The sequence below is a fragment of the Panthera uncia genome, chromosome F1, assembly GCF_023721935.1.
Source record: "Panthera uncia isolate 11264 chromosome F1, Puncia_PCG_1.0, whole genome shotgun sequence".
In the NCBI taxonomy this organism is placed as follows: Eukaryota; Metazoa; Chordata; class Mammalia; order Carnivora; family Felidae; genus Panthera; species Panthera uncia.
Genome location: NC_064813.1, coordinates 23,756,352 through 23,784,159, shown reverse-complemented (window position 1 = coordinate 23,784,159; position 27,808 = coordinate 23,756,352). Strand labels below are relative to the sequence as shown.

Below are 27,808 nucleotides of genomic sequence, written 5' to 3'. Positions count from 1 at the left end.
ATTGTTTCCTTTGCTGTATAGAAACTTTTTAGTTTGATCTAGTCTTGCTCATCTATTTTCATTTTTGTTGCCTGTGCTTTTGGTGTCATATCCATGAAACCATTGCCATGACCAATGTCATGAAGCTTTTCCTCTATGCATTCTAGGAGTTTAGTGGATATCCAGTTTACCCAGAACCATTTGTTGAAGAGACTGTCCTTTCCCCATTGTTTGTTCTTGGCACCCTTTTCAAAGATCACTTGACTATATATGTGTGGGTTTATTTCTGGGCTCTCTGTTAGATTCCATTGGTCCATTATTTGTCTGTCGTATACCAGTTCCACACTGTTTTGATTACTATAGCTTATTAATATGTTTTGAAACTGGAAAATGTGACACCTCCAACTTTGTTCTTTGTTTTCAAGATTGCTTTGGCTTTTCAGTGTCCTTTCTGGTTCCATATGAATTTTAGGATTTTTTTTTCTATTTCTGTAAAAAATGCTATTGCATTTTTGTTAGGGATTGCATGGAATTTGTAGATTTCTTGGGGTAGTATGGATATTTTAACAATAATTAAGTTTTCAAATCTATGAACACAAGATGTATTTTCGTTTATTTGTGTCCACAAGTGAATTTTTAGAATAAATGAATTCAATAAGGTTATAGGATGCCAGATTAGTGTATAAAAATCAATTGCATTTCTATATAAGAACAACCAACAGTCCAAAAATGAAATTAAGAAAATAATCCCATTCACAATAGCATCGAAAAGAATAAAAACGTAGGAATAAACTAAGCCAAAGAGATGAAAGACTCATACACTGAAAATTACAGAACATTGCTGATCTCCTTTTAACAAAACTTGACCTGTCCTCTAGGACCCTGCCAGATCATGGGCAAGCTAATCTGGTAAATAAATTCAAACTTAATTATAAATGGCTTACTGGTTTATCCTTCCCACATATTTGCCAGGAGTATTTTAACCCAAAGGTATGTGTAATAAGGTAATACTGTCTGAGCTGCCTACAGGTGAAATATTTTTAAATGAATATTTTAAAAATTGTAAAATGCAACACTTAATGCACTATCTAGTATAACCAGACCTGTGTGTGTGTGTGTGTGTGTGTGTGTGTGTGTGTGTGTGTGTGGTTAAGCATTTGAACAACATCACATACATTATCAGATATAAATAAAAAGTTATTCTTGGAAAACCTCTTTGAAATTATAATGCAATTTAGTAAGAAGACATGATTTCAGGGTTCCCCACACTGCATACATATATAACTTTTCAGTGAGTCTGGAAAAAAATACAGTTTGGGAAGAAATGCAATAATAAGGGAATAGAACTTTTTGATTACTTACCATTTGCTAGATACTTTGCATACATATTTCATTTAATCCTTTTTCGAACTCTGTGAGGAGGTAGATGTTTGTCCCTTTTTACAGATGAGGAAACTAAGGCTCAGGGAGGTAGCGCCCAAGGTCATTCTTTTTCTTTTTCTTTCTTTTCTTTTTGTTTCTTTTCCGAGAGAGCACAAGCAGGGAAGGGGTGGAGAGAGGAAGAGGGAGAATCCCAAGCAGGCTCTGCACTGTCAGTGAGGAGCCTGATGCAGGGCTCGAACCCACGAACTGTAAGATCATGACCTGAGCTGAAGTCAAGAGTTGCATGCTTAGCCGACTGAGCCACCCAGGTGCCTCCAACTTCACTCTCGACGTAAGTGTGGATTTGAAGCTGGATCCACTTGCCTTGAAGCCTGTGTTTTCACTCTATACACCAGGTGGCCAGCCAGGGAATTGGTGGAGAAGAGGGTGACAAGATCTGAAACCGGAGTGGAGCATTATGAATTATAAGCTGCCCTGTCTGGGAAGGCTGCACGGGACAGGCAAGGCTGAGAAACTGCTTGATGTCCCTGAAGTGAAAATTTTTCAGTAATCTCCAAATTTACAGCCCAAATCAGGTTACAGTAGTGGTGAAATTAACTAATGGCTGGCTTAACTGTCCTCAGGTGCATCTTGAGGTCTTTGAGATCACGGAATAGGTAGGTCCTCTAAGGGTGGACTGGGGGCCTGAGGATGGCATAAGGAGGAGGGGCAGGTAGGGCGTCCACATGATTTTCCTCTAGACACTGGGGACACTCTATCCTGCTGATCACAAGGAGGATCTGGTCTATGTGCTGTTCCTTTTTTTTTTTTTTTTTTTTAAATTATAGAAACAATCACTTCAGTTTCATAAAAAGAGCATTCACTGTCTCCACAGTTACTGAGCTGGGTAGGTTCTCGTTGTATAAGAGGAACTTGGCTGAGTGACTTCAAGATGTTCTTGAATGTCCCAAATCCTTTTGTTTCTCCTTGATGTGTTTTCACTGTCATTTATTCTGTTCTCCTGGGAACATTGGTACACATGACTCTCTAGCTTTGCAGTTCATGATATATTTATTATGAACCAAATCCTAGCCTTATGCCTTAGCATGGCAATTAGTGAGAGGTCTTTAAAAACAAATTGAAAGGTGATTAAATTCAACTAGTATAAGATGTGAGCTCTGAGGATTTTTTTTTTTTTGGAATTGGCATGGAATTCTGTCACGTGCCATTTTGATTACATTATCATCTGGTATTATGCTGTTGATTTATTAAAACTGGATCTAAGAGATGTTATAATCTTTTGTCCTGGTAGTAGATCTTTCTGTTATGACAAAACTCCCTCTAACAGTCTCCTCGTGAAGGGCTCTGTCCTTGCTGTTACTATCCCGCTGTGTCCCTACAGTAGGGACAACTCAACTGATGGCTGTCTCACAAAGACTCACAGAACCTCCAGGGCCACTGATGGCCCACTTTCCGCGCTGTCAGCCCCAGCAAAACCCTATTCTGCTTTGTCCCCTTCCCACCCACGATGGCCAGTTACTGTGGATGAGCCTTATCATAATGGGTGGCAGAAAGAAGTCCAGAGCAATTTCCTGTTGGCAGCGTGCTGATGCGCGACCGGGTAGGGCCCCTGGGCATGGGTTTTGGAATATCCTCTGACCGTTTCTTTTTTGCCCTAATGAAAAACTTCCTGGCTTCTAGTACTGCCCCTCTCTTTGGGGGCAGCTCTGATTTAACCTAAATTCAGTAGGTAACAAAAGTTTTCCCGACCCTCTCCTCCCATCCTTTTGGCTCTGCCCGCTCCCCCTTTATCTCTTAGCAAAGGAAGAGGACACACACTCGGACACCCCCCCGCCCCCCCCCGCCCCCCCACCGCGCACGGTGCTTTCTTGGCACCTGGTGACCGTCTAGGAAACCTGAGCACCTTGAAAGGCTTGTGTCCCGATCGCCTTCGGGGCCGGAGAAACTACTGCATGCTAACTTTATGCATGGGATTTGAGAAAGGGAGAGTGTGCTCGGAGCACAAACAGGAAAGCCTGACATCACGGAGCGGCGGAGCGGCGCGGGGAGGAGTCTGCGGCGCCCTCGCTCGCCGCGCTCCCTTTGTGGCCCGAGTCGCGCGCACCGGCGGCGGCGGCGGGTGCAGCGCGCGGGTCTGTGCTCGCTCGGGGCGCGGCGGGCGCGCGGGCGGTGGGGCTGGGGGCGCGGCGGGCGCGCCGGCCGAGACCGCGTTGGGCCCGGAGCGGGGCGCAGGATGCCGCGGCCGCGGACCGAAGAGAAAACTGAGAATGAAATTGCTTTGGCAAGCTAAAATGGTAAAGAGAGCTCTGCCTTCTCCCGAGGCTTCTCTGGTGGGGAATCTTCTGCCGCTTTCTCCGGGTGTGTTTTGGACTCTCTCGGAGCGGACGGGGCCATCCGATCCCCTGCTTGGGAGCTGAGGCTGCCTCGCTCCGCTTTGTACGCTTTCCTCTCGGCGTGTCTTCTTTTCAACGACACCTACTTTGTCGGCAGTTGCCTCTGGTGTGTCTGGGGCAGATGTTTGTCGGGAAAGGGAAACTTTTAAGGACAGAGGACTGTTAGTCGGGGTGAACCCGGGAGCGCTCCCGCGCCCCGGCGGCTCTTTAACACCACTCGGGCTGTAGCTGGGGACGTGGAAGTCCAGGGGGTCGCGCACGCCTTTTACTTGCGGCTGCATGATGATGTGTTGCTTTTTCTGCACTTGCCAGATTCTTTTCCGGAAATAAACACTTTTTACCTCCAACCCCGCTAACTTTTTGGGTCCCAGCACAGCAAGAGGAGAAAAAGACACGGGGAGCGTTTCACTTCCAAGGGAGTCAGGGCTCCTGGCGTTTTAGACACTTGTTTGTGCCTGAGTTTAAAATGTAGTATGCTCAAGTAACTGAGCCACTTATAAAAGTAGTACAGACTTTGTACCAACGAATTATTTTTCTTTTCACTTAAGTGGGGGGAGGTGTTAATCAGGATTAAATCATAGTGTCTTAAAGAAGGAGGGGGGAAAAAAGACTTAAGAAAACCCCCTAAGTTGTGTGAGTGAGTGTAGGAAAAATAACTACCTGGAAAAGTCCAGGGATCTTGATACCACAGGAAAGGGCTGGGGTCCAAGAAAATTTCAGCATTCCTTCTATCGCAATGTGTCTTGTATTGCTCTGATTGTAATATTTATTTTGAACAGCCCGTCTTGTGCCCTGAGTGCTGGTGTAAGCAGTAAAGCAGCTGGGATAGATTGTGGTTAGCAGAGAGGAAAAAAAAATACTCTTTTTCTTTCTCTTTATCCCATCCCCTGGCAGAGCTCGATTCAGGACTGGGGTGAAGAGGTAGAGGAAGGAGCTGTTTACCATGTCACCCTCAAAAGAGTCCAGATTCAACAGGCTGCCAATAAAGGAGCAAGATGGCTAGGGGTGAGTAAAGCTGGAGACACTGTGAACTTTGGAGCTGCAGAGTCTCTTGTTCTGTGAATATCATTATTATTTAGCAGAGGCAGGCTTTTTTTTTTTTTTTTTTTTCTTTCCTTCGTCGTCTTCTTCTCTTTTGGCCTTCAAAAGGAAACTGCCAATGACCGAGTGTTTGCACTAGCTGTTCAGGTCTGTTTTTGTACTTAATGTTTTCCAAAGCATCTTCCCTAGGTTTGTCAATAATTCAGAACCTCTTAGAAATGTTGAGGCTTTTGGCAAAGAGAGTGGGGGTGGAGTGGCCGAAAGTGACACGCAGTAACAAGGACCAGAAGGCAGCACTCTGTGCAGACAGCCATAAGCAGTTTTGCCCATATGGCACCTTTTTCTCTCCCTGTCCTCTCCCTGTTGATGCTGAGAGCCCCTCTCCTCCTGTACCTCTACCACGTATCCAGGATGCTCAGGGCACAGACCATTCCTGATCTGCTGCCTACGGGGGGAGGTGGTGGCAGATTTCCCACTGTTACCTCCTTTCTGCAGCCCGCAAGGAGACAAATGCACACTTAGTGTCCACGACTTCATATGTAGCGTGCACAGAGTGCTGGCTCTTTGGAGAGTCACTGCTTCCATAAACAAGACTTTTTTCCACCAAGGTTCTAAAATCTTGGTTGAGATCATGTGAGTTATCTATTATCACCTAATGGCTCCTTCGGCACATCCCCGTGAGAAATGGAAAGCTTGGCGACAAGGATCGCTACTCCAGCAAATACCAACATGTGGAAGAACGAAGGAATTCTTGATCTGGAGATAGAAGTAATCCTCAAGAGACAGCAGTGAGAGGTGATACAAAAAGCCTTGAGAAAGAAGATCACGGTAGGCTGGAGAGAGGAGATGAAGTATGGTCTCACCTGGCCTCAGGCCAGCTGCACTCAGCCTTCATAGGGGATGGACTTGAGAGCAATGAAGATTGGGCACTTGTATCCAATCTCTACTGGCTTTGGGTTTCACAGAATTCAGTGTTTGAGCAGCAAAGGCGGGATGTGAAGGAGGACAGGAAACCAAAGTGCCCAGAGCCTCACGTCGAGACCAGAGGCAACACGTTAACTTATAACTCCCTGAGTTTAAGGCAGAATGGCCAGCAGCCGTGATTTCCTCTGCTCCGGGTCCGCTAGTCTGCTGACACGGGCGTTCATTGCTTCGGGCGTCCCCAGCTACCTCAACTCGGGCCTTTCCTGCTCTGTACTTGGGACCGAGGTACCTCCCAGTAGGGCAGTGAACTGTTAGTCACATCTGCGGGTGTGGCCTGGAAAGGTAGGAATCTTCCGTTTGAAGACCAGAGGTCTTCACTTGTCTAACAGGCACCTTACTCGGAATATGATTTTCAAAAGCACTCGGTGCCTCCCCAGCAGACCTGACAGGGAAAGCAGAACCAGAGTTCTGGCAAGTCTTCACTTTATTTTGGGGGGTTGTGTGCGTCTTATTTACATGTGGTATTGATGTGGTATGGCTTGTCTGGGTATTTCAAAATGATTCACAAGTTCTAAACCAGCTGCCTTTCACAGGGTCATTATGTTTCCTGATGCTGTGTTGTTCCTGTCTTTCTAAGGAGACCAATGTTACTTGGGTGACAGTTTTAGTTTTCAGCCAAACACAACAGCAACGAATGAATAAGTCAGGGGAAAATGGAGGGGTTAACTCTATAGGCCCCAGACACACAAGGTATGGTTCGCTGAGATGTTCATAGTTATGTCGTGATTCTCACTCACTTTCTGTTGCCAGACTCTGCCTCTCTTCTCTCCTCGCTCTCAGTGTGCTCAAATGTATACAGAGTTCAGAGTTGGTTCACCATGGATTTAGCAGTAGAGCTGAAATATTGAGAGGGAGACAATGTGAAAAGATTTCTTAGAGTGGATAGAAGAATCTGTCCCTTCTCCATTGCAACAAAGTGTGATTTGTGGCTACCCTCCCAGACCTCAAGAGCATGTTCTTAGGAACTTTCCAACTCTGATCCCACATGTTTCCTTGTCTTTCGTGTCCTGTTGGGAAGCTCTGTTTTTGTCCTTGGAATTCCAGACTTAATTAAATGCGACTCAACCAATTGAGCCATAGGAATTGCAAACCCTTCTTTTGAGGACTGAGTGGCTTCTCCATATTTGTTTTCCTACATTCCAGTAGCCCTTCCAAAATTCTCCAAAGCAACCAGTGTTAGGGTGAACTAGAGATGGAGGTGAGGGTATTACTGAAGTATGTCAATAATCTTATGAGGAAGGTGGTGTTGTGATATCTTTCCCCCTCCCCCCATAAGGAAACTAATGTCTAGAGAAGTTAAATTGATTTTTGGGTCACATAGCTCGGAAGTGGTAGAGGTTGGATTCGAACCCAGTTGGTTAATCTCTTGCTGTCAGGAGCTGCCTGGAACTTTCAGACCATTTCCATAATAGTGGAAGAGAACATCAGCTCAGAAGACCAAAGATGCTTATGGTGTACTTATGCTTATGGTGTGCTTTTTGCTTAGATACTATCTGTGGTGCAGGACTTGAGTGATGGGACTTTCTCTTCTTTACATCCTGAATGATAATTTGAACCACAAATTGACATACTTGTTGGGAAGATATGTATCTGATTGATAAATTCTCCATTTTGGATGTATGAAGTATGGTGCACCAAAGATACGTATGAGATTATGTAGCACACGAGGGTGGGCGTAGCTCTCATTATATGTCTAAAAAGATTATTCAAAAAGCCTAAAAGACTGAGCACAATTTTTGTATTTTCTAGTACTCAGATCGCAAAACACAATTAAGATTCAATTTGGAAAGGATAGCAAAAATAATTCCGCACCCTCAGATGGGAAGTATCATACAATCCAAAACATTCAGAACATTCTTTTTTGGTTTGTGTGTTAAATTTTATGTTTCGTTGATCTTTTGAAGTAAAACCCTCTGCCTTTGGTTGTAAAATATACTACAGAATATGGCCCGGGCCGGGTTTACTTCTACATGTGGCTGCAGCTTTGCCTGTTGACAGTGAAGTTATGTTGGAAAACTTTGAAAAACCAAATATTATTGAAATACTGACCCCATTTTCCCTTTACAATAACTTCTTAGCCGAGGATAACTTTTCTTAGCTAGAGCCCTCAAGGAGAAGTGGCTCCAATTATGTCATAGAATCATAAAACCTCAGGATTGGAAGGGACATTAAAAAGTCATTTCATCCAACCATTCAATTAGCTTGTAGAATGTTCAGTGATTTTTGGAAGAGCAAATGGTCAAAACTGGTTATTTTTCTTTGGTCTCAGTATTGCGGTTTTATATGGACAGTGATATGTAGAAATGATTGGAGAGAAGATCAGTATTCTCTGGAAGCAGGAAATGTACCATTTTAGGACGAATACTCAAATGGACAGAGGATAAGGATCCAACTCTCAGGGAAGGGGCTTTGGCGTCAGGAGTGTAGTCTGCTGTCTTTGCAATATGACAGATGGAGGGCACAGAAAATGCATCAAACCTAGGATAAATTCAAAGTGGGGATATTTGTTTCATAAACAGGATTGGTAGTGGTAGGTCACCTTAGCAAGGTTTGTGGCGTGTGGAATGGTCAGTGGGTGGTCACATGACTTTTCTCAGTTTTATGCGTCTGTGGTTATGCGGTCCTTGTGGTGGGGCCCCAGTTCCTCCCTTCCTTATGTCCTGTATTTATCACCGTGCCTCCCACATAGGCCCTTGTTGGGTTGAGTTGAAATGCTTGGTATCTGGGAGGCTGGTTAAGATAACAAATTAAGACAGGAGAAAGCAGAATATATTTAGAAAAAAAGGGAACCGGAAATCTGTTATAGAACCTAGTGTTTAGGATGAATTGTGGCCAGTCTGTGGGCCAATATGGGCACAGTGGCAAGATAAGCACTTGTCACATCTGAATCGAGAAGTCATCTCTCACTTGGATCCACTGTTTGGCTTGACTCTACCTGGTGGTTTGGTGATATTGCTATCCATGTTGCCTTCAATTAGTTCCTCAAGTTTTCAGCTAACTTCACTTATGGGCAGCTTCTCTGATCTCCCACGTTTGGAGGAGATACTCCCTTTGCACGTTCCAGAGCATCCTCTAATTCTCTGTCATGCATTCACCTCACTCTGTTGTAATGGTCCGTTTACTTGTTTGTATCTCCCACTGGACAAAAAGGTTGGCCAAGTGTGAACCGTGGCCATCTAGTTGGCAGAAACTCAACAAATGTTTGTTGAATGAATGGATCAAGCTTCGTCCCTTTTTGGGAGACTAATTTTGTCCTGACAAATATGAATGTATGGGTTGCTCCTTATTTAAAATGCAATGAGCACGAAGATGTTAGCTTATAAAGAAGAGGAGGGGCGTGTGGGAGCGAGAAAAATCAATTAGGTAATGATTACAGCTCTCTTAACATTCTTTCTGGAACAAAGCAGGGCACAAACAAAGGTAGTGATTATTCATTTTAAGAAAAAAACTCACAGTAGTGAATTAACTAGACCATTCCCCGGTGCCTTTTAAAAGGAGTAGACCCCATTATACTTGTCTCATTGCTGAATGGTGAAGAAAGAAAGGCAAGGCACAAGTTATAAAGCATTGGCAAATGTTACAACTGTGTGTGGTTGGGAAGCTCAGGGGCAGGACTTTAGAATTTTAAGGAGATAAGCCGTAGAGGAGCCCTTGGTTTACAGTTGGTCATCCATGTTTCCATCTAGGAAAACAGGCCCGTGGGTTGCATTATTTTTGTCTAGCAGAATGTTGAATTTAGGCTTTAGAAAGTAAATTTCAAAATTTAGCACCCATCTGTAAGTGAATCAACTCCTCTTTTTCATTTTGACCCTGGGAACATGTTTCTAAAACAATCCACTAATATGGCAGCCTACCCCAACCAAGAAAATACAGTCCATTTCAGTTGCCTGAGATAGCGCTATAACGCTGGATCCTTTCACTGCTTTGCAAATCTCTTGGGATCTGCGTCAGAGATATTTAGCATGTAATTAAAATATCCAGTTCAGTTCACCAATTCAGGGGACACTCAGCTGGTTCCAAATAATGTGTCTACCTGCAGCAAGTACATAATAGTATAAATAGAAGAGGGACATTGACTCCTGATACTTAAAGTATACGTTCTGTTAAGTCAATATTGTAAATGTATTTTATTATTTATGTGAAATTATAAAGAGAAAGTTTCTTGAAGTTTTAAATTTAGAAAGAAATGGAGAGCAATATGGCAAATACTGTGCTTTTCTCCTTCCATGCTTCGCTGAAATTTGTCACTGCCCTGTCTTACTTTAGTTTCCTTTGTCCATGGCGTCTGTTCGTTTTACACCTCCCCCTTCTAAATAGTTAGAATCTCATAGTGACTGTCTTACACATTTTATGTTAAAATATGCCATAGCAAGACATTAACCTTTCTACCATGTTACACTATGGGATACCATGATATCCTATCTCATGATATGGAAAAAAAAATTTTTCTGTAAACAGAGCAAGGAAAGTATTGGTTAAATGGAGGGAAGATACCAAATGTTGCCTCATTCCATTGGAAAAGCTCAGCTAGCTCAAGTTTGGGTTGCTGATGGGTGTGGCTATCTCCAGAGTTGATTTGGAGTCTGGAGTTTTTGGCAGTTTCTGGGTCCTCTGCTAGTAAACACATTCAGTATGAACTTCCTTGCTGCTATTGTTGTATGCTTGTTTGTATGATTCTGTCATCTGTGTTTGAGTCAGCTAAACTAGGCTTCAGTAGTATTCATTTTTTCATCAAAGACCTTTGTTATGTCAAACACCATGTTAAGTCTTGGGAATCCAGCCTTGTTCTAAAAGAACTTACAGGTAGTAGGGAAGACAGAAACTTAAACTGATTACAATATATTGAGGTAAGTATGATTAGTGCCATGCAAAAGATCTGTGTGTTAGGGGAACCCCAGAGGGGATCATGTAAGTCAAGTGGAAGGTCGGGCACGGGCACTCCAGGAGGGCTGCATAGAAGAGAGGACTCTTTAGTGGAGAGTTAACAACTGAGTAGGTGCTGGAGACAGGGAGCACAGGGTGGAGGAAAGCACAGAGGCTGGAAGGGAGACCACTGTGTGAGGCTCAGCATGGGGAAGAGGGAAGGACGGACGCCTGGTTCTGGGAAGGTGACAGGAAAGGAGGCCAGAGAGAAAGGCTCAGCCACGTCACTGAGAGCCTGGAATGCTATGTTGTGGAGTTTGCTCAGCCCTGAATGCCGGATAGTCGTTGAAGGGCCTTAAGCAGAGTGGCAGGGCCGGATCTATACTTTAGCAAGATGATGGACAGCTGAGGGATGAATGCTCTGGAAAGGAGCAGACTGGGGTGTGGGAGAGGGAAGAGGCTAAACTGGAGGTGAAGTGAGGAAAGGGACGAGGATCTGAATGGAAAGGTGGCAGCACGACACAGGGTGGGGTGAGGGGAGGACAGTCTAGGAAGGAGGAGGGCGGGAGTGGGGGATGGGAGGCCTGGCAGGCATGGGTCTTAGGCACCCTGGCTTCAGAGAGCTTTTCAAAAACTGGGCTTTCTGGGGTCTGCATCATCCTCTGCTCATTGGGTGAAATGTCCTGCAGACTTCAAGTCAGGCTTCCTCTGTGTATGTGCTAACAGATGCCTTCTTTCCTGTCAGAAAGGCCCTGCAGCCTAACCAGCCCCAGGTGTGCCTGCCATGTCCTGTCCAGAGACGAAATCTCAGTTAGGCTCACTGTGGACAAGGCAGCAAGCCGAGCTTGGTTCTCAGGTTCCAGAGAACTTTGAAGAGTGGGTGGTTTCTCTCTTCTCTCTCTCTCTCTCTCTCTGTAAGTCTTCTGTTTCCCTACAAACTAAACAAATTAAATCTGTAGGCCACAGAGAGAGAGAATAAACATGGAACCCACAGGCCTGTGATTATAGAGCTATATTTTAGACAACAGCAGTTAAAACTTATAATTGTCATGTTAGAGACACAAGAAATTTTATGGTTGGATGTCTTGGCCTTTTCCCTGTCCCTGTTCACTGCCTTTAACCCCTCTTTGACACGGTTTGTCCCAGTTGCTGGCATCACTGCTCTCGGAGGCTCAGTCTGGTTGCTAGTTCCACTCATGTAAAAGAAAACAATTGGTTAAGATCTAATGTTTTCCTAGTTTACCACTACCACAATTTTAACCTCTCTCTCTCCCCCTCTCTCTATCTCACACACACACACACACACACACACACACACACACGGCCTAAATTAAAATGTCTTTTCACATTTTATTTTTTAGGATCTCCTGCATCTTCGGAAGGCCTCTTTTATATAATTATTCAAAGCCTGACTTTGTCATGTCTTTGCTTGTTTTTCCCTCAACTGTGTCATTTTTGTGATTAACTTGCACCATTTAGGAACCGTCTTTGGTTTAAAAAAGAGTAAAAACAGAGGAAGGAGGGAATAAAAGGTAGGGCAAGCTTACAGCATGAGATAAAAGACGCCACCTGGGAGGAGGCTCGGTGAGTCCTGTGAAGAGAGAATCACGTCATTCACCACTGGTCCTTTTGGCTTAACATTGTAGAAATACCTGGGCCTTGCCACCGATGTGGCTGCGGCTTGTGTCCCTGTGGTTGGGGTTCCTCAAAGCCATCTTCTCCCTTCCACCCTGCAGGGCGTGACTTCTAAGGGGCTGGGATGCTGTGTTGTCGGTGGTTCTCAATGTATTTTCATCCTCACGGACTCCTTACCCTACACTTTCTAGCATTTCATTGCTTGTGCCCACGTGGGGTCCATTCATTGGAATTCGTTTCCACACGGTTAATCTTATCCCACGTAACCTTCCCAGACGTTTTCTGTCTGTTTGATCCTTTCGCCACAGAATTGAGCAATTCAGCTTTTTCCTTGATTCTGTTTCCTGCTGATTTCAATATCCATTCTCCTCTTTTATAAAAGTGAAGCTAAGGCCGAGTCTTTCCAGTTTCATAATTCTAAAGAAAACTGGAAAACCCAAAACCAGACTTTCCTGCTAAAAGTAGGATGTCTTTGCTCAGTAATATCAGCGGAGGCTCTCTAGAACCTTCCTGTTCACACTCTTCCCTAGTTATGTACCCTTGTCATGCCAGTAACTTCTGTCGCTGCTGGTGATGAAGCTAGAATATGTGGGCAATTTTTATCTAACAAAAGACCATTTAATGGATTTAAGTAAAAATAATCGAAACTGGATTAGATATTGGCTTAAAATAAAATGCTTTTGTACTCGTGACATTTCCAATTAAGACTGCAGCACTTGAAATTGTTTGTTGAGCTGAGACTCCTAAATAGAAAATTCAGGAAACCGGAAGCATTTGGTTAGTTTGTGAAGCACACGGAAGACATTTGCTGTTTTGTATCCACATGTTGACCCCCCCGAATGACACAACACAATGAGCATATCTATTTTAAAAACAACTTAGCCAAGTTTGTTTTGTTTTGTTTTGTTTTGTTTTGACAGAGTGAGAGGGCGCAAGTGAGCGAGGGGCAGAAACAGAGAGAGAGAATCCCATGAAGGGGAGGGGGTGGGGAGAGAGAAAGAAGCAGGGCTCAACCAAAGTGGGGCTCGTGTTTTTTACCCAAAGCAGCGCTCGAGCTCACCTGGTGTGGGACTCATCTCACGAACCATGAAATCATGACCTGAACTGAAGTCAGATGCTTAATCGACTGAGCCCCCCCAGGCGCCCGTGACATAACCAGGTTTTAATAAGGCCCAGAGCCATCAAGGCCCGGATGGGGAATTCACCCATGGTTCTTTCTTCTCAGTTGGAGCCTTGGCGGGAGCTGACACCTCCTGGTTGCTCTTCCTTTCTGCAGATATTTTCAGCAGGAGCTCTGGTTGAGGGAGGTCCCAGAGCACTGGTGAAGGGCCACTAGTCGATAATGTAAAAACTTTGTATGGTGACAGATGGTAACTACGCTTATTATGGTGAGTATTTCATAGTGTATATAATTGTCAAATCACTATGCTGTACATCTGAAACTAACATAATATTGTATGTCAACTATACTTCAACTAAGAGAGAGAGAGAGCACGCAGCTGTGCTCTGGAACCAGGCAGACCTGAATTCAGAACTTATACCTGCCACATGTGAGCTGTGTGGGCCTGAGCCATGAAGTCACCAACCCTCTTTAAGTCTGACTTGCTTACCTGTTGGAAGGACACCAGCACTACCTTCCTTCCTGATGGGGTTACTGTGATTAGTGAAGGAGTTTTGTATGTAAGGTGCTTGGCGTGGCGCCTAGGATACAACATGCACTCATTCACTGAGTTTGGGGCTCTCATCAGGACCCCACCGTCAGAGCCGTCTTTAGAACCCCGCCATGAAAACTTGCAGAAGCCCGGGAGTCTTTCTTCTCTGTGTCCCCTGAAGCTTAGGGTTGTATATAAACCAGATTGCTTAAGAAGTAGTATTAGGAAGGCTTCAAGGCATGTTCCTGACATCACTCTCTCATTTTGCACATCTGAGAGGAATGGCCATGGCAGTATTTAGTGATCCTTGCTTATTAAAAGTAATATCTATTGTGTTTTCTCTGTCCGGCTGCTTGTACCATGAAGGACGATTATTGTTTAGGCTCCAATATTTCACATTTAAAATTCCTTCAGTTTTCCTATATAGTTAATTGATTGGTGTGCTTCTTTTAATGCTTTAAAAATATTTTAGTACTTAACAATTATATTTGATATTTCTGACCAAAAAATAGAAGGGTAGGAAACCACTTTTCTGCATTGGTCAGCATTATGCTAATCGTTTTTTGTTGGGCATAATTTTAGGATGTTAGCAAACTGTGCTTGCACCGTTTGGACTAAGCTTGGTAAGTGCAAATAAGTCAATGCCACACATTGATTAGCTGATGCGGTCACTTGACCCCCAAACTAGGAATGAGCCGGATTGCTCCCAAGGTGGTCACGTGTCTTTTTTAAATCTTCAGTTTCCTCATCTGTGAAGTGGGGAAGATACCTGCTTTCCCTTCTGCCTATGGATATTGTGAGGATCATATGAGTTAATGTATATAAAAGTGCTTTTTAAAAAATATTAAAAAAATAAGTGTTGTTTAATGTTTACTCATTTTTTTTGAGAGTGAAAGAGCAGGGGAGGGGCAGGGAGAGAGGGGGACAGAAGATCTGAAGTGGGCTCTGTGCTGACAGCAGATAGCCCGATGTAGGGCTTGAACTCATGAACCCTGAGATCATGACCTGAACCAAAGTCAGACACTTGACCGACTGAGCCACCCAGGAGCCCCTATAAAAGTACTTTTTAATATGTAAATTACTATGCTAATATAAGGATGGTCTCATTGTCATCATTTAACTTAAAGTCATTTCCTCACCGCCAAAGTGTTTGATGGACGTATGGTCTGTTCCTTAGTCTTCCCTTTCTACTCATCCCAGAGAGAATCTTCTCCATATTTTTTTCTTTCCAGTTGCTGTTACTTTGATGATATCTTCGTGTTCGGCAAGGAGTAGCATTTCCTCTGCCACTACCATTGTTACTACTAGTATATTCTGTGTGCGTTGAAAATGCAGACAAGGCTTCTCTCTATAGATTGGATGTGGGGAAAAAAAATACCCGTATTCACAGGAGTCTAAGATAAATGCAGCGAATATTTTACATATGAAAACTTTCTTCTTTCTCATTCTTATTCTCTCCAAGATGATTAATTTTTTATTTTTTTAGATAATGCCTCCTGGTTTTGATTCTCCCTTTCTTTCTGGTACTTTTAATTTGGTGCAGCAAAGGATGGTAAAGTTAATGCACCAAGGAATGGAAAATGCTTCCAGCCCTCCAGAGCTGCTGGAAAATCAAAGCTTGATTTGAGGCCAAATACTGATGTGGGACTTGAACTCATGACCTAATGCCAGAGGCAAGAATGTTACCAACCGACCCACTCTGACCCTCATAAGATGGAGGCATTTAAAATCCTTTCTTTGAGTAGTCCTATTGTTGCTTTCTGTGTTTTCTCCTCTCTTTCAGCCTTTTCCTACAGTGTTCCTGGCTTCCCTGTTAGGAATACAATTTTAGTTTTAAGATCTTTTTTTCTCACTGCCTTTCCATTTGCTTATTACAGTTGCTTCCTTCTTGCTTTCCATTTCTCCTGTGTGAGTTCCTTTTTTGTTGTTGTTCCTGCCCTTCCTGTCCTTCTTCTGGATTAAAAATAGCCTACAGGGTCTCTGGCTGCTTGCCCATGAACCTGACCTTCCTTCTATTCATATAGGGACCCCCCTGAGCATCTGAAGATCCTTTCCTCCTCTCTCAGGATACTTGAACCCCAGCATCCATTCCCTGTTGTTGGCACATATTCCCAGATGACTTACGGGCTAACTGACCCTTGTACTCAGAGCTGTAAATGAAAGTTAAATCTCTTACACAAAGATGCTGAACAAGTAACTTGTTCATGTTGAGCATTACCGATAAACACTGAATCCTCTCCGCATCTGCTGACTCTGTTGTCCTGCTAAAGGAGATGGGACTCTTGTGCCCTAACTCAAGGTACATGTTTAACATTCCTCTATGTGCAAAGCGGTGACTTTGTGATCAGCTGAGCCCCAGGAACCAGCTTTCATCCAACTTGCTGCTGTGGCCATCCCAGAGGGACCTGTTGCCATTTTGCTCCTTAAGAAACAGAAATATTACTTAAGGAGCTAAAGTTGATTAAAATGTTTCTTCATGAACATTCTTTGATTGGTGTTAGAGGATTGTGATATTCTTTACAAAAATGATTTTCTATCCAATGTTGACAGTCCACAAATGAGTGTCTGCCCGAGGGATAAAGGCTTGTGCAACTTCAGGTGGCTGGACCAAAACGTGCTGACGGGTCGCAGCTCTGATTTCAGCCCCAAACCTTAACCCGAACTCCTTGTTTTGCTGAGAGTTACAGCAACAGGGTTGAGGAAGGTTTAAAAGGTTTCTTTCCATCTGTCCCTCCAGCTCCCTATGTGGCTATGTCTCAAGAAAAGAACTAGCTGCCTTCTGACTTGAGAATCCAGAGTTACACATTTCATTATCAATAGTGACGGCCATGTTTACGTGCAGCTCTGACTTCCTCCTGTCACTGCTTATGCCACCATCAGCCTGAAGTGCTTTTCTGTTCCCTGATTGACTGATGAACTCCTGATTACCTTTCAAGTCCCAGCTCAAATATCGTCTTTACTCTTCCAGCCTTCCTGATCCCTTTTCTGGAATAATTACCCTTTCTTTCATCTGGGTCTCCTTAGTGCTTTACCAAAAGCTCTATTACAGCACTTAACACAACGTATCCTTTTATTTATATATTTTTTTCTCTTTGCCCTGTTCATTTGTGGGCTTCAGGGGTGGGGACCGTGTTTAACCAGTCTTTGTATTCTCATTACCTGGGACCATGTCTGAGCCACACTTGGTACCCAGTAAGCATCTCATAAATTGTTTGACCTTATCTCTATTATAAAACATGTATCTTTATGACTTTTTTTTTTTTTTGGCCATTTGGGAATGTTGTAAATCCCATTTCTGAAACAAAAAGGAAAGTATTGAATAAGCTAGATTCAATTTCTGTTTTAAACTTCAACTAATGACACCATGAAAAAGGAAAGTGCTGCTTTTGCCTCATTTTTATTGTCATCTTTTTAAGTTTATTTATTTTGAGAGACAGGGAGACAGCAAGCAGGGAAGGGGCAGAGAGAGAGAGGGAGAGGAAGAGAGATAGAAAGAGACAGAGAGTGAGCTCCGAGTGGGGGAGGGGCAGACAGAGAGAAGGGAAGAGAAAATCCCAAGCAGGCTCCACACTGTTAGCACAGAGCCAGATGTGGGGCTCAATCTCATGAACCGTGAGATCATGACCTGAGCTAAAATCAAGAGTCAGATGCTTAACCGACTGAGCCACACTGGCACCCCTTGTTATCATTTTTTGACTACACATTTCGTGATCTTATGAAACTTGACTTAACTGTGATGGTGACCTCTACAGATGGAATGACGTGGTATTTAGAGTTTTAATCCATAAGTTTTGTGGTGACATATAGGTTTGAGTCATGGGTTGAAGATAGACTTTTGGGAACCCAATTCTGCTTTGAATTCCAAAGTTAGTTGACTTAGGGTTTTCACATATCTTGTGTCTTAATCTGTTGGTTCCAATTTGTTTCAAGCTTGCATTGACCCAGTGTCAAGCCAATTTGGCTGTGCTCTGTGCAACACACTTTTGTAAAAGGATCTGACACCCTCCATGCACATAAGCACTAAGGTTATGCACATGATGATGAAGTCTCACTGAGATTTTTGTGGCAGGCTTGTTGTGTAGGGCACTTTCCCAGGGTGTGCTCTCCTTACCAGGATTCATTGGCAAAAGGGACTTAAAAATATGTGACACAGGGGCATCTGGGTGGCTCAGTCGTTGAGGCGTCCGACTTCGGCTCGGGTCATGTTCTCACAGTTTGTGAGTTCGAGCCCCGAGTCGGGCTGTGTGCTGGCAGCTCAGAGCCTGGAGCCTGCTTCGGTTTCGGTGTCTCCTTCTCTCTCTGCCCCTCCCCCGCTCATGCTCTGACTCTCAAAAATAAATAAATGTTAAAAAAATACGTGACACAAATTATATGTTATTATATACACATATTATCTGTGTACTTTTCAATTTTCACAAGTAAAACTCAACTTCCTTTGTTCTCTTTTACCCTCCAATTTTCCTCTTCTCTGTGGTCTTGCATTCTTAACTCTTCTGTTTCTTCTTCAAATGAAATGCAAAGCCTATGGTGAAAGTTTTCAGAATTGTACCTGTTGTTAGGTGTTTTCATTCAGACTGTCCCAGTGTCATTGGGTCTGGCAAGATGGAGTTTTCTGACTGCTTCTGATCCTTCTTGCCTTTTTATGGAGCGTGCTTTCTTTACCTTTTCCTTTGCCTAGGGATTCAGTGGCATATATGTTTGCTTTGGACAGAAGGAAGCACCTTTTTTAAATTAATTAATTAATTATTGGTTAAAGTTTATGTGTTTATTATTTGAGAGAGAGAGTACAAGCGGGGAAGATGGGCAGAAGGGGAGAGAGAAAAGTCCAAGCAGGCTCTACGCTGTTAGCACGGAGCCAGATGTGGGGCTCGATCTCATGAACCCTGAGATCATGACCTGAGTCAAACTCAAGAGTCAGATACTTAACTGACTGAGCCACCTATGTACCCCAAAGGAAGCATCTTTTAAAGCAATTCTTAAAGTCAATCTTAAAAAAAAATTTTTTTAACGTTTATTCATTTTTGAGAGACAGAGAGAGTGTGAGAGAGGGAAGGGCAGAGAGAGAGGGAGACATGGAATCTGAAGCAGGCTCCAGGCTCTGAGCTGTCAGCCCAGCGCCCGACGCTCAAACCCATGAACAGCGGATGCTTAACTGACTGAGCCACCCAGGTGCCCCATAAAGTTATTAAAAAAGTGACACAACATTATATGTATTTTTTTAAAGAAGAGAAACAATCAATCCTATATTGCTCTAACACAGTTGTTTATACATTTGCTTTTATCCCCTGTCTTTGTCCACATGGTTGCAGTCATGCTATTTATCAGTTTTGTAATCAGCAAGATACATTTTTCAGAACAAATTCTCCGGAAGTTACTTTCTAGTTTGAATCTTTTGTGACATTTGTTATATTTCTGATGAATGCATGTGGACTTTGTGTTTGAAGAATATCAAGGTGATAGTCCTTATCATTGGTTAATAGGCTTCATTCCTATTCTTTTTCCTTGTGAAATCTCCTATCCTTTGTCAGGGCTCTGGAGCTTTCATGGGGAGCCTGATAGTACAGTGAGGTGAGAGCATGTGGGGAGTGGACCACACCCCTTTCTTCTGCTCAACAACGATGTGTGTTCTGTCCTGGGGCGCTGAGGACCACAACTCTCCAGGGCTACACTATTCAGTGTGGTAGCCACTAGCCACACATGCCTGTTGAGCATTGGACACGTGGCTCGTGCAAATTGAAATGTTCTGTACATGTAAAACCCATACCAGATTTTGAAGACTTAGTATGAAGACAATCATGTAAAATAGCTCAGTGAGTTTCCACCAGTGATCACATGTTGAAATGGTGATATTTTGATATAATGCACTAAATAAAATATATTAAAATTAATTTCATCTGTCTCTTTTTACGTTTTTAAAATGTGGCTATTAGCAAATTTAAAATTACATGTTGTGACTGGTATTCTATTTCTATTGGTCTGTTGTTCTAAGGCCTTGCATTAAAAAAGGCAGGATGTAGTTTATTAGTGGGTTCTGAAATCAATTCAGTGGGTCAAAAAGTGGTATTTTAAAATTGGAACAGAACGGAAAGGAAAATATTAGAATGGCATTATTATGAAACTTTTTGCTTTAAATACGTGTGCATACTGTGTCACTTGTAAAATGTATCTTTTTGCTATGAATTATCATTAAAAAGGTTGAAAACCACTGTCCTAGGGTGGTCCAGCTTAATTTGGAGCATTACCGTGAAGCCTGGTCTGCTCTATACGAGGACGGGTTGGTCCCTGGAACACCATATGGATTTTAGGTCTGGTTGGCAGAAGCTCTTCTGGAACTCTTCAGCCAAACCAGACCCTGCGTGAAAGTAAACATGAGCATTAGAGTGTTCACCCTAAAAGCAGTAGCTACTTAGGACTGTCCCAGAGGAAATGAACTGAGGATAGCTGAGATTCGCCATCTGAAGTCTGGACCTGTGTGTCCAGCATTGAAGTGTTCCTTGAGCCCGAAGTGACTTTGTCTGATTAGTTTCTTCTTGGGACTTCCTCAAAATTGTCTCGTGGGTGGTGATACTTTCTAAGAAGCAGGGTGGTTTCTTAATGACTTTGGAGCCAAGCTGGGTCGGCCAAGGTTCTTTTTGACCCTTAGATCTTCCACCCACCATGTCCTGTTGAACTCAAAAGAGGCTGTACTCCAGGACCACATTGGTCCCTTTCCTTCCTGAGAGAAAACATGTCCTTATGACACACAAGATGTAGGGGCAGTTACCAGGGCTCTGCCTATGACTGGGTTATAAATAAAGGACCCTGAAAGCCACAGAGGGAGGTGGGGGGAAGGCTCCAGAAATGAAGTTTATGGGGTTGCATGGGCCTTGTATTTATTCTGAAAGTTGTAAAAATTCTTTTGGGCTGACCCATTTTTCCTTTCTTAATTAAAAAAAAAAATCTGGCAGGCAAGAGTAAGAAATGTAAAACATGTGACTAATGCTTCAGCTTTTTCTCCTGGAGCCAGAATCTTTAAAATTATACCTTAGATATGCTTGATGTTTTAAAAACAATTGCCCACAAAAGCCACCAAACATTTGTTTCTGAAACTTGTAGACTTTAGATGGCATCATTTTCAGGAAAGAGTCCAAAAGTGCAATATTTAGGAGTTACTGAACCGAAATCTTTTTTGGAGATTTTGCCCTAGTGAATTAGATTATCGTAGAAACTGGCAGAGGGCCAGGCAGCCTTTTGCCTTTATTTTGCTTGAGTATTTCCAGTCCTGTTGCTAGTCACCCAGAAATTTTGAGGGAGTTAGACTAAATGGCCCTCAAGATGAAAAGTACTGTGATTCCAGCAATGGACCGAATTGGCTATAAGGAAGTGTGTTTATATTGACCTCTTACCATTCTGTACTTATCACAAACCCTTCATTCATTCGTTAATTCATTCATTATTCATTTAAATTTGAGCCCATACTATGTGCCAAATATTTGCTCTTGGCCTTTGTAGGAAACTCACAGAATTTTTGAGCACTGATCACAGTGGATTTGAGGGCCTTTAAGGTCCATTTCCAGTCTCTAGTGTTATTTCCTGTGTCTCACCTTTACACGCTCCCCACTTTAACCTAACAAGGCTACTTCCCTGACCTAGAGTCTTTTTGTTCCCACTGTTCTGAGGAGAGAGTTGATGGAATGGTGTTTCGAGTCTGTGAGCATGTCTGTAGCATTCCATGTTACTGGCCTGGGGTCCGAATAAGATGGAAAGTTAGTTTGATATGATTTTTTTTCTCGTGATTCATGTTTGCTCCTGGTGATCGTTGCTTACAGACCATCTGGGATATTGGCAACAATGGTTGGCAGGCAAAGCAGTCCATTGTTTTCAGTCTACCTTAATTTCTGTCCGAAAATTGTTATGTTTTCTTGTTGCCAGTCTTTGGACACTTTTATGATTCTGTGCTTCTGTGAAGATTCCATTCATCAATATCGGGATCATCTCCTGGTTTCTTTCAGAGTCCTTTCAGGTTATTTATCTGGCTCTGGAGACACGAAATTACTTAGAGGGCTAAGTGCTTTCATATTATCGCCTTCTCCATCTTGGGCTCTAGTTTCCTCTTTACCGTGCTGGTCCTACCCTTTCCAATTTGAAGATTATTTGCCTTGATAGTGAAGATAGAAGCATAAGGGGAGTGAAGTAGTTCTCTTTTCTCTGTTATCAGTTAACATAACCCATAACGCCCTTCCCACCCCCCCCAACAGCAATGAGCCGCTCCCTTCCTCATTCTTGCTCCTAATACAGCTGAAAAAAGCTCTTTTACTTGACCTTGACATTTTCACAAGACTCAGTTCATTGGGATTGTTATCTTTCATGTAACCATGGTTTTTGATCTGTGCTACCCTAAGTATACAGCCTTAATCATGGGACCTTCTTTCTACCACCAATAATTTGGAAGTCCTGTACAACCACCTTGATTTCTTTACTTGCTTGCTTTCTTTTATTTCATATCTGGAATATTGGTCCTACCTTTCTTGAATCCTCTTTCCTGTTAGAGAAGGTTTATACTAACTTTGAAAAAGCTTTGTTTTCCTAATGCCTGGGCTAGATGTTGGACACATAGTCACTTTCTCCTAAGGTTTCTATCAATTCTGCAGCAATCCCTTTTCAGTAGCGATCACAAGTGTGTCTGTTTTTACTTCCTTCTATCAGCAGAGTAGTTACAAACCTAGAGGAAAGTATCACTAGCTGTGGTGCCTGCGTGCACAGTGAGGGGGTCAGGGGCGGGGGAGTCAAAGGCGGTCCTAAGAGAGCAGTCATGTCATTAGCAGAAATAGGGATTCTGGAAAGAAGAGCTTCTTTGTGGTGCTGGTGGGAAGGTGGAGCATGCTTATTTCAAGTTTAGACATGGCATGCTGGGGCCGTTTTCTGATTAGAAGAGATTCGGGATCAGAGGGGTGCGTTTGGGTACCATTCACATGTAGCTGAGTGAAGCAGTGAGAATGAAGAATAGAGAACATGGAATAAGGCTGAGCGCCAAGCTTACGTAATGTCATGCTCAGAAGGTAAGAAGGTGGAGAGTGGTTAGCGTAGGAGTCAGAAGAAGTGTTAGTTAGGTAAGGGGGAGAAACAGCTAGTAATTCATTATCGTAGGATACAGGGGAGGCTAGAGTTTTAAGATGTTTAGAGGCTTATGTCTTCTAAAAAACAAGAGGAACACCCTCTTGCTTTTGGTTATTTCAGCTTTCCAGAGCATATGTAAAAACTGAAAGTTAATGAAAAAGTTCTTTGCGTAACTGAACTAGCTCTCACTCTTTAGGAAAGACCATCATTCTTAATACATACCATGTTAACTCCTAATCCTTTGCAAAGTTGACTATTTATATATAGTCATGATGAAGTTTTTTGTTTATAGTTGAATAGATGTAGCACATTTGAAAAGAGCGAGGCAGACGCATTCATGATAATAACACTGGCAAGCCCAGTGGAAGGTTGTGTTCCCACATCACCTTTCAGTGAGGCCTTCTGTAACTATCCACTTAAATTGTACCCCCTCACCCTCCACCCCTGCCATGCACCCCTTCTTACCACTTAACAACTGCCTAGTATACCCTTTCATCTGTTATTGATTGATGGCCTCTCTCCTGCACTGGAATGCAAGTTCCATGCATTGGGTGTTGGTTTCCCCCCCCCTGCTGTCTTCCCAGAGTCTAGAACAGCACCTAGCAGATAGAAGACACAAGACGTATTTGTTCAATAAATGAGGGTAAGAAAGTAAAGATGATTATATGTGCATGTGAACTTGAAAGCTGTAGGTATTTGGAATCATTAAGTTTGTCCTACTATGTCAGTGTCTCTAGGGACAGATACCATAGTCCCTTGCAACACTGGTGGCCTACTGAGCTATGAATGTAAGGTTAAATTATGCTCAGGATGTTCTGCTTCTGAAGGCAGAAAAATAACACATTTCAGAAACATTTCCATCAAATAAATAAAGATTTTTAAATAGTAGTGTTTAAAAGGTCCCTCAGCAGGAAAACAATTCCTTCTGTGTTGAACATTAAATTTCCCCGTGTAGGATCACTATTAGGTGATTTAAATGTACCGTTGACCCTTGAGCAACACAGAGGTTAGGGGCACTGACCACCCACACAGTGAAAAATCTGTGTGTAACTTTTGACTCTCCCAACACTTAACTACTTATAGCCTACTGTTGACTGGAAGCCTTACTGATAACATAAACAGTTGATTACACATATTTCGTATGCCATCTGTATTGTATATTATATTCTTATAATAAAGTGAGCTAGAGAAGCAATCTTATTAAGAAAATCATAACAGTACTGTACTGTATTAATAAAAAAAATCCACATAGAAGTGGAAACCTGTGTTGTTCAAGGTTCAACTGTACTTTCTTAAAAATTTGATTTTCCCTTTTCCGCATTCACACCCTGAACAACTTCCTTCCAGATCCACTGGAAGTTAATGTTCGAGGTGGTGCCTTCTTCCTTCCTAGTCCCAGAGGCCTTAGTGAGATGTTGGGGCTACAGAGGAATAAGTGGTGGCTAAGCTTCCAAATGACCCAACTAGAAACTCTCCCCACTGGTTTTGCTTCCACACTGACCGCTGCTTTATTTTGTGACATTAGTGGCCTCGTTGTGCCTCTCATGCTTTTTTTGGCAAAATGCATCGGTATGTGCTTTGGATTGCTAGGTGCCCATCAGATCACATAAGTAGGTTTGAAAAGTGCTATTATTTCCTCCCCAGTTAAGACATAGCTGCAGAGCATAGCTCCTCAGTCCATGTCTCACCTGGCCGCCGTCCACACATTATACCCTCTTCCATAGTTGCCTTCTGGTCCTTGACGAAGCATTTTTTTTTTTTTTTTTTTTTCTGATTCCCCTTTTCTGGCATTTATTTTGGACACAGTAACCATGCACACGATTTCCCTGGGTCAATCTAATTTAAGTTTTTTAACCTTAACAAGCTCTGGAAGCCACTGACTGACGAGAGCTTTTCAGTGTGAAGGGGAAGCCCCCCCCCCCACTTTAATTAAAATGACAAGGCAGTATGACATTGTGGTAGGTATTCACACAGCTCTGCTTGTTACATAATATAATGGTCACCCACAGCCAGATACTTAACCCATCTCACATTCAGGACCATTGTGTCCTTTTACAGAGACAGTACCTCCTTTGTTTGTGCAAATAAGCAGCTAATGATTATTAGCTTAGCTATGAAGTTAAATCACATTCCTGGAAAGGGAAATGTTGCAGCTTTTTTTTTTCTTTTTCTTTTCTTTTTTTTTTTTTTTTTAATGGGAGAGGAGAATACATTTTTGAAAATCCAAACATACAGTTACTACTGGTGACATGAGCATTACACCTCTTTGACAAGAGAGGTTTATATTTTGTTTGATTAGGACAGTTACATATAATCTCCCATAGTGACCACTCTGCTGGTAAAATGAAATCTAAATATTTGCCTTTCGATAGTTGTACTGACATGGAACAGCTGGGTCCTAATTTGCCTACACTGGTGTTCTTTCCCCTCCCAGTAACTCACAAGGGAATTTTGCCTTGCTTTTGAGTATAGGACCTGAGAGTCTGTGGGTCGTTCCTAGCACCTGGCATGGAGTAGGCTTCCCTGTTTGCCACAAGTGGACTGAGGAGTGCATGCGGGACCTTCAGGGAGCAGCTGGGGGCGGGGTCTTACCTAACCGAGCTGGCTGGCATTGCTCCTTCAGTGTGGCTTTGGAGTGTAGAGGTCTGGGCTTGACCCTGGCCTCTGTCAGCTACAAGTAATGTGACTGGATAAGTTACTTAGCCCCTTGAGCCTTAGTGCCCTCATCTTTAAATTGGGCTTGTTGTGGGGATCAAATGAGATTGTGTGTCTAAAAGAGCTTTGATACTGGAAAGGGCCACACAAACCAAAGGTAACAGTCTTCACAGTCCGGATTTTTCAAGTCAGAATTCAACTTGCATGGTAACACTGATTAATGTAGGTGTTCACCTGGTCTGAACTGCTTCGGTCAGGAACAATTCAAAGTCCGTGTATGCTTCTACTCTGAGTAAAACTAATATCAATCGATGACCATGGGAAGAGAATAAAATTGGTCCCTTGCTACAGGTAAGGAAGAAAGGGGGTTAGAGAGAAGAGTGGTAACACCAAAATTTTAGAAGAGGGAATTCTTGCCCAAGTAAAAGAGTATTTTACTCTAATCATGGTTTATTTCATTTAATGATCATCGGAATTCCTCTAGTATTGCTTCTGTGCCCCCCCCTTTTTTTTCTGAGAGAGAGAGAGAGAGAGAGAGAGAGAGAATTTTAAGCAGGCTCTACGCCCAGCACAGAGCCTGACATGGGGCTTGATCTCACGACTGTCAGCTCATGACCTGAGCTGAAATCAAGAGTCAGACACTTAACTGACTGCACCACCCAGGCACCCCTGTTACTGTGCTTTTTAATCATTAATTTTTATTATAATAATCTGGGACTTACCACAGGTTCCCCAGTTGCAAGGGTTTGGATTTAATAGCTTGGAGGTTGGGCCCATGAATCTGCTTTTAAGAAGTACCCCAGGTGATTCTGGTGTAGGTGGAGCATGGCCCACATTTTGAGAAACTTGCCTTCGCCAGTAGTTTTCCAACTGAATCCATTTTTACTTCCCTGCAGTTCGTTTTTCATGGAGACCCATGCTCTATTTGATTATGGTATACTTACCACTTAAAACCTTTCAGTGACTTTCCACTGGTAATAAATAGGTTAAAGATCAAAATTCTTCTGGCTAAGCTTATCTCTTGCCACTCTCCTCTGGCTCACTCCCCTTTGACCACATGGACTTCTCTCTGCCCTTCTGATGTGCCCAGTTTCTTCCTGCTTCGTGTCATTTGCACATGCAGTTCCCTCACCTGAAATGTTGTCTCTCACCCTCTACTTGGTGACCCCCTAGTGATTATCCTGGTCTCTGGTTTCCTCAGTGAAACTTTCCCTGATCACCAACACAAAACCTGACCCTCTTCTCATGTGTTCTTTTACCATATTTTTTAGAAAGCAATGATCTTTACTTTCATTAGATAGCTAATTGATAAATTATGTGTTTAATATTTGTCTTTTCTGCTTGAATGGTGGCTCTGTGAGGCTATGAACCATGCCTGTGTTCATTTCTGTATCTGCAGTGTCTTATAATAGTACTATGAACATATTACAAACTCAAGTATTTTTGAAAGAATGAATGAAAATGGGATTTGTGGTCAAGAAGCACTTTCCTAGACCTGCAGTTAAGTTTAATGACTGAGGTAGCAAGTAGGCTTTGTTATCAAGTGGAATCCATCATCACTAGAGTTCTAGAATGAGATCTTAGAACACTTCTTTGTGTCAGTAATAAAAATTATTATAAATAGAGACCTCCAACAGTGGTCTTGGTGTTTAAGGCTTAGAGCCTGGCATGGGAGAAAGGAGAAGTTAAAAGACTTCAGATGAAATCTGTACTTACTTTACATGATGTCTTTCATGCAGGAAGCATTGGAAGCTTCTTAGTAGTACAACACCTGACAAGTAAACTTTTCACAGTGTATTTACCCTCATATCATGTAGCTGGGTGATGAGCTTGTGTGTTCATTTTCTCTGATACTCCCACTTGGAATTGTAAGAAATGAGGACAAGTGCATATTCCCACTCTCTGCTTTCAAAGCAAGTAATCGGCTCAACGGCTTTTACATCTGATAGAACAATGAAGGCAATGTCAGTCTCAGAGAATGATGAGAGATCCTTGTTACATGTGGTTTGATTCAGCATCTCAATCTTGATGAGAAAGGAAGGAATTCTGGAGAAAAAAAACCATGACTTCAGTAATTTTTTAATTTTTTTTAAGTTTATTTATTTATTTTGAGAGAGAGAGAGAGAG

General features: G+C 42.7%; 1 protein-coding gene across 2 annotated transcripts in view; it reads left to right on the top strand.

Moving 5' to 3' along the window:
- The window catches only part of RGL1 (ral guanine nucleotide dissociation stimulator like 1), a 257,439-nt gene that overhangs the window by 127,513 nt on the left and 102,118 nt on the right, over nucleotides 1-27,808 (top strand). Inside the window, exons 1-2 of one of the 2 annotated variants that reach the window (XM_049634097.1) lie at nucleotides 3,249-3,656; nucleotides 4,650-4,760. In XM_049634097.1, the coding sequence (XP_049490054.1) occupies nucleotides 3,315-3,656; nucleotides 4,650-4,760 (453 nt within the window). In that variant the 5' untranslated portion in view covers nucleotides 3,249-3,314. Of the gene's footprint in view, nucleotides 1-3,248; nucleotides 3,657-4,649; nucleotides 4,761-27,808 lie in introns of those variants that run through there. The other variant, XM_049634098.1, reaches the window with a different exon arrangement.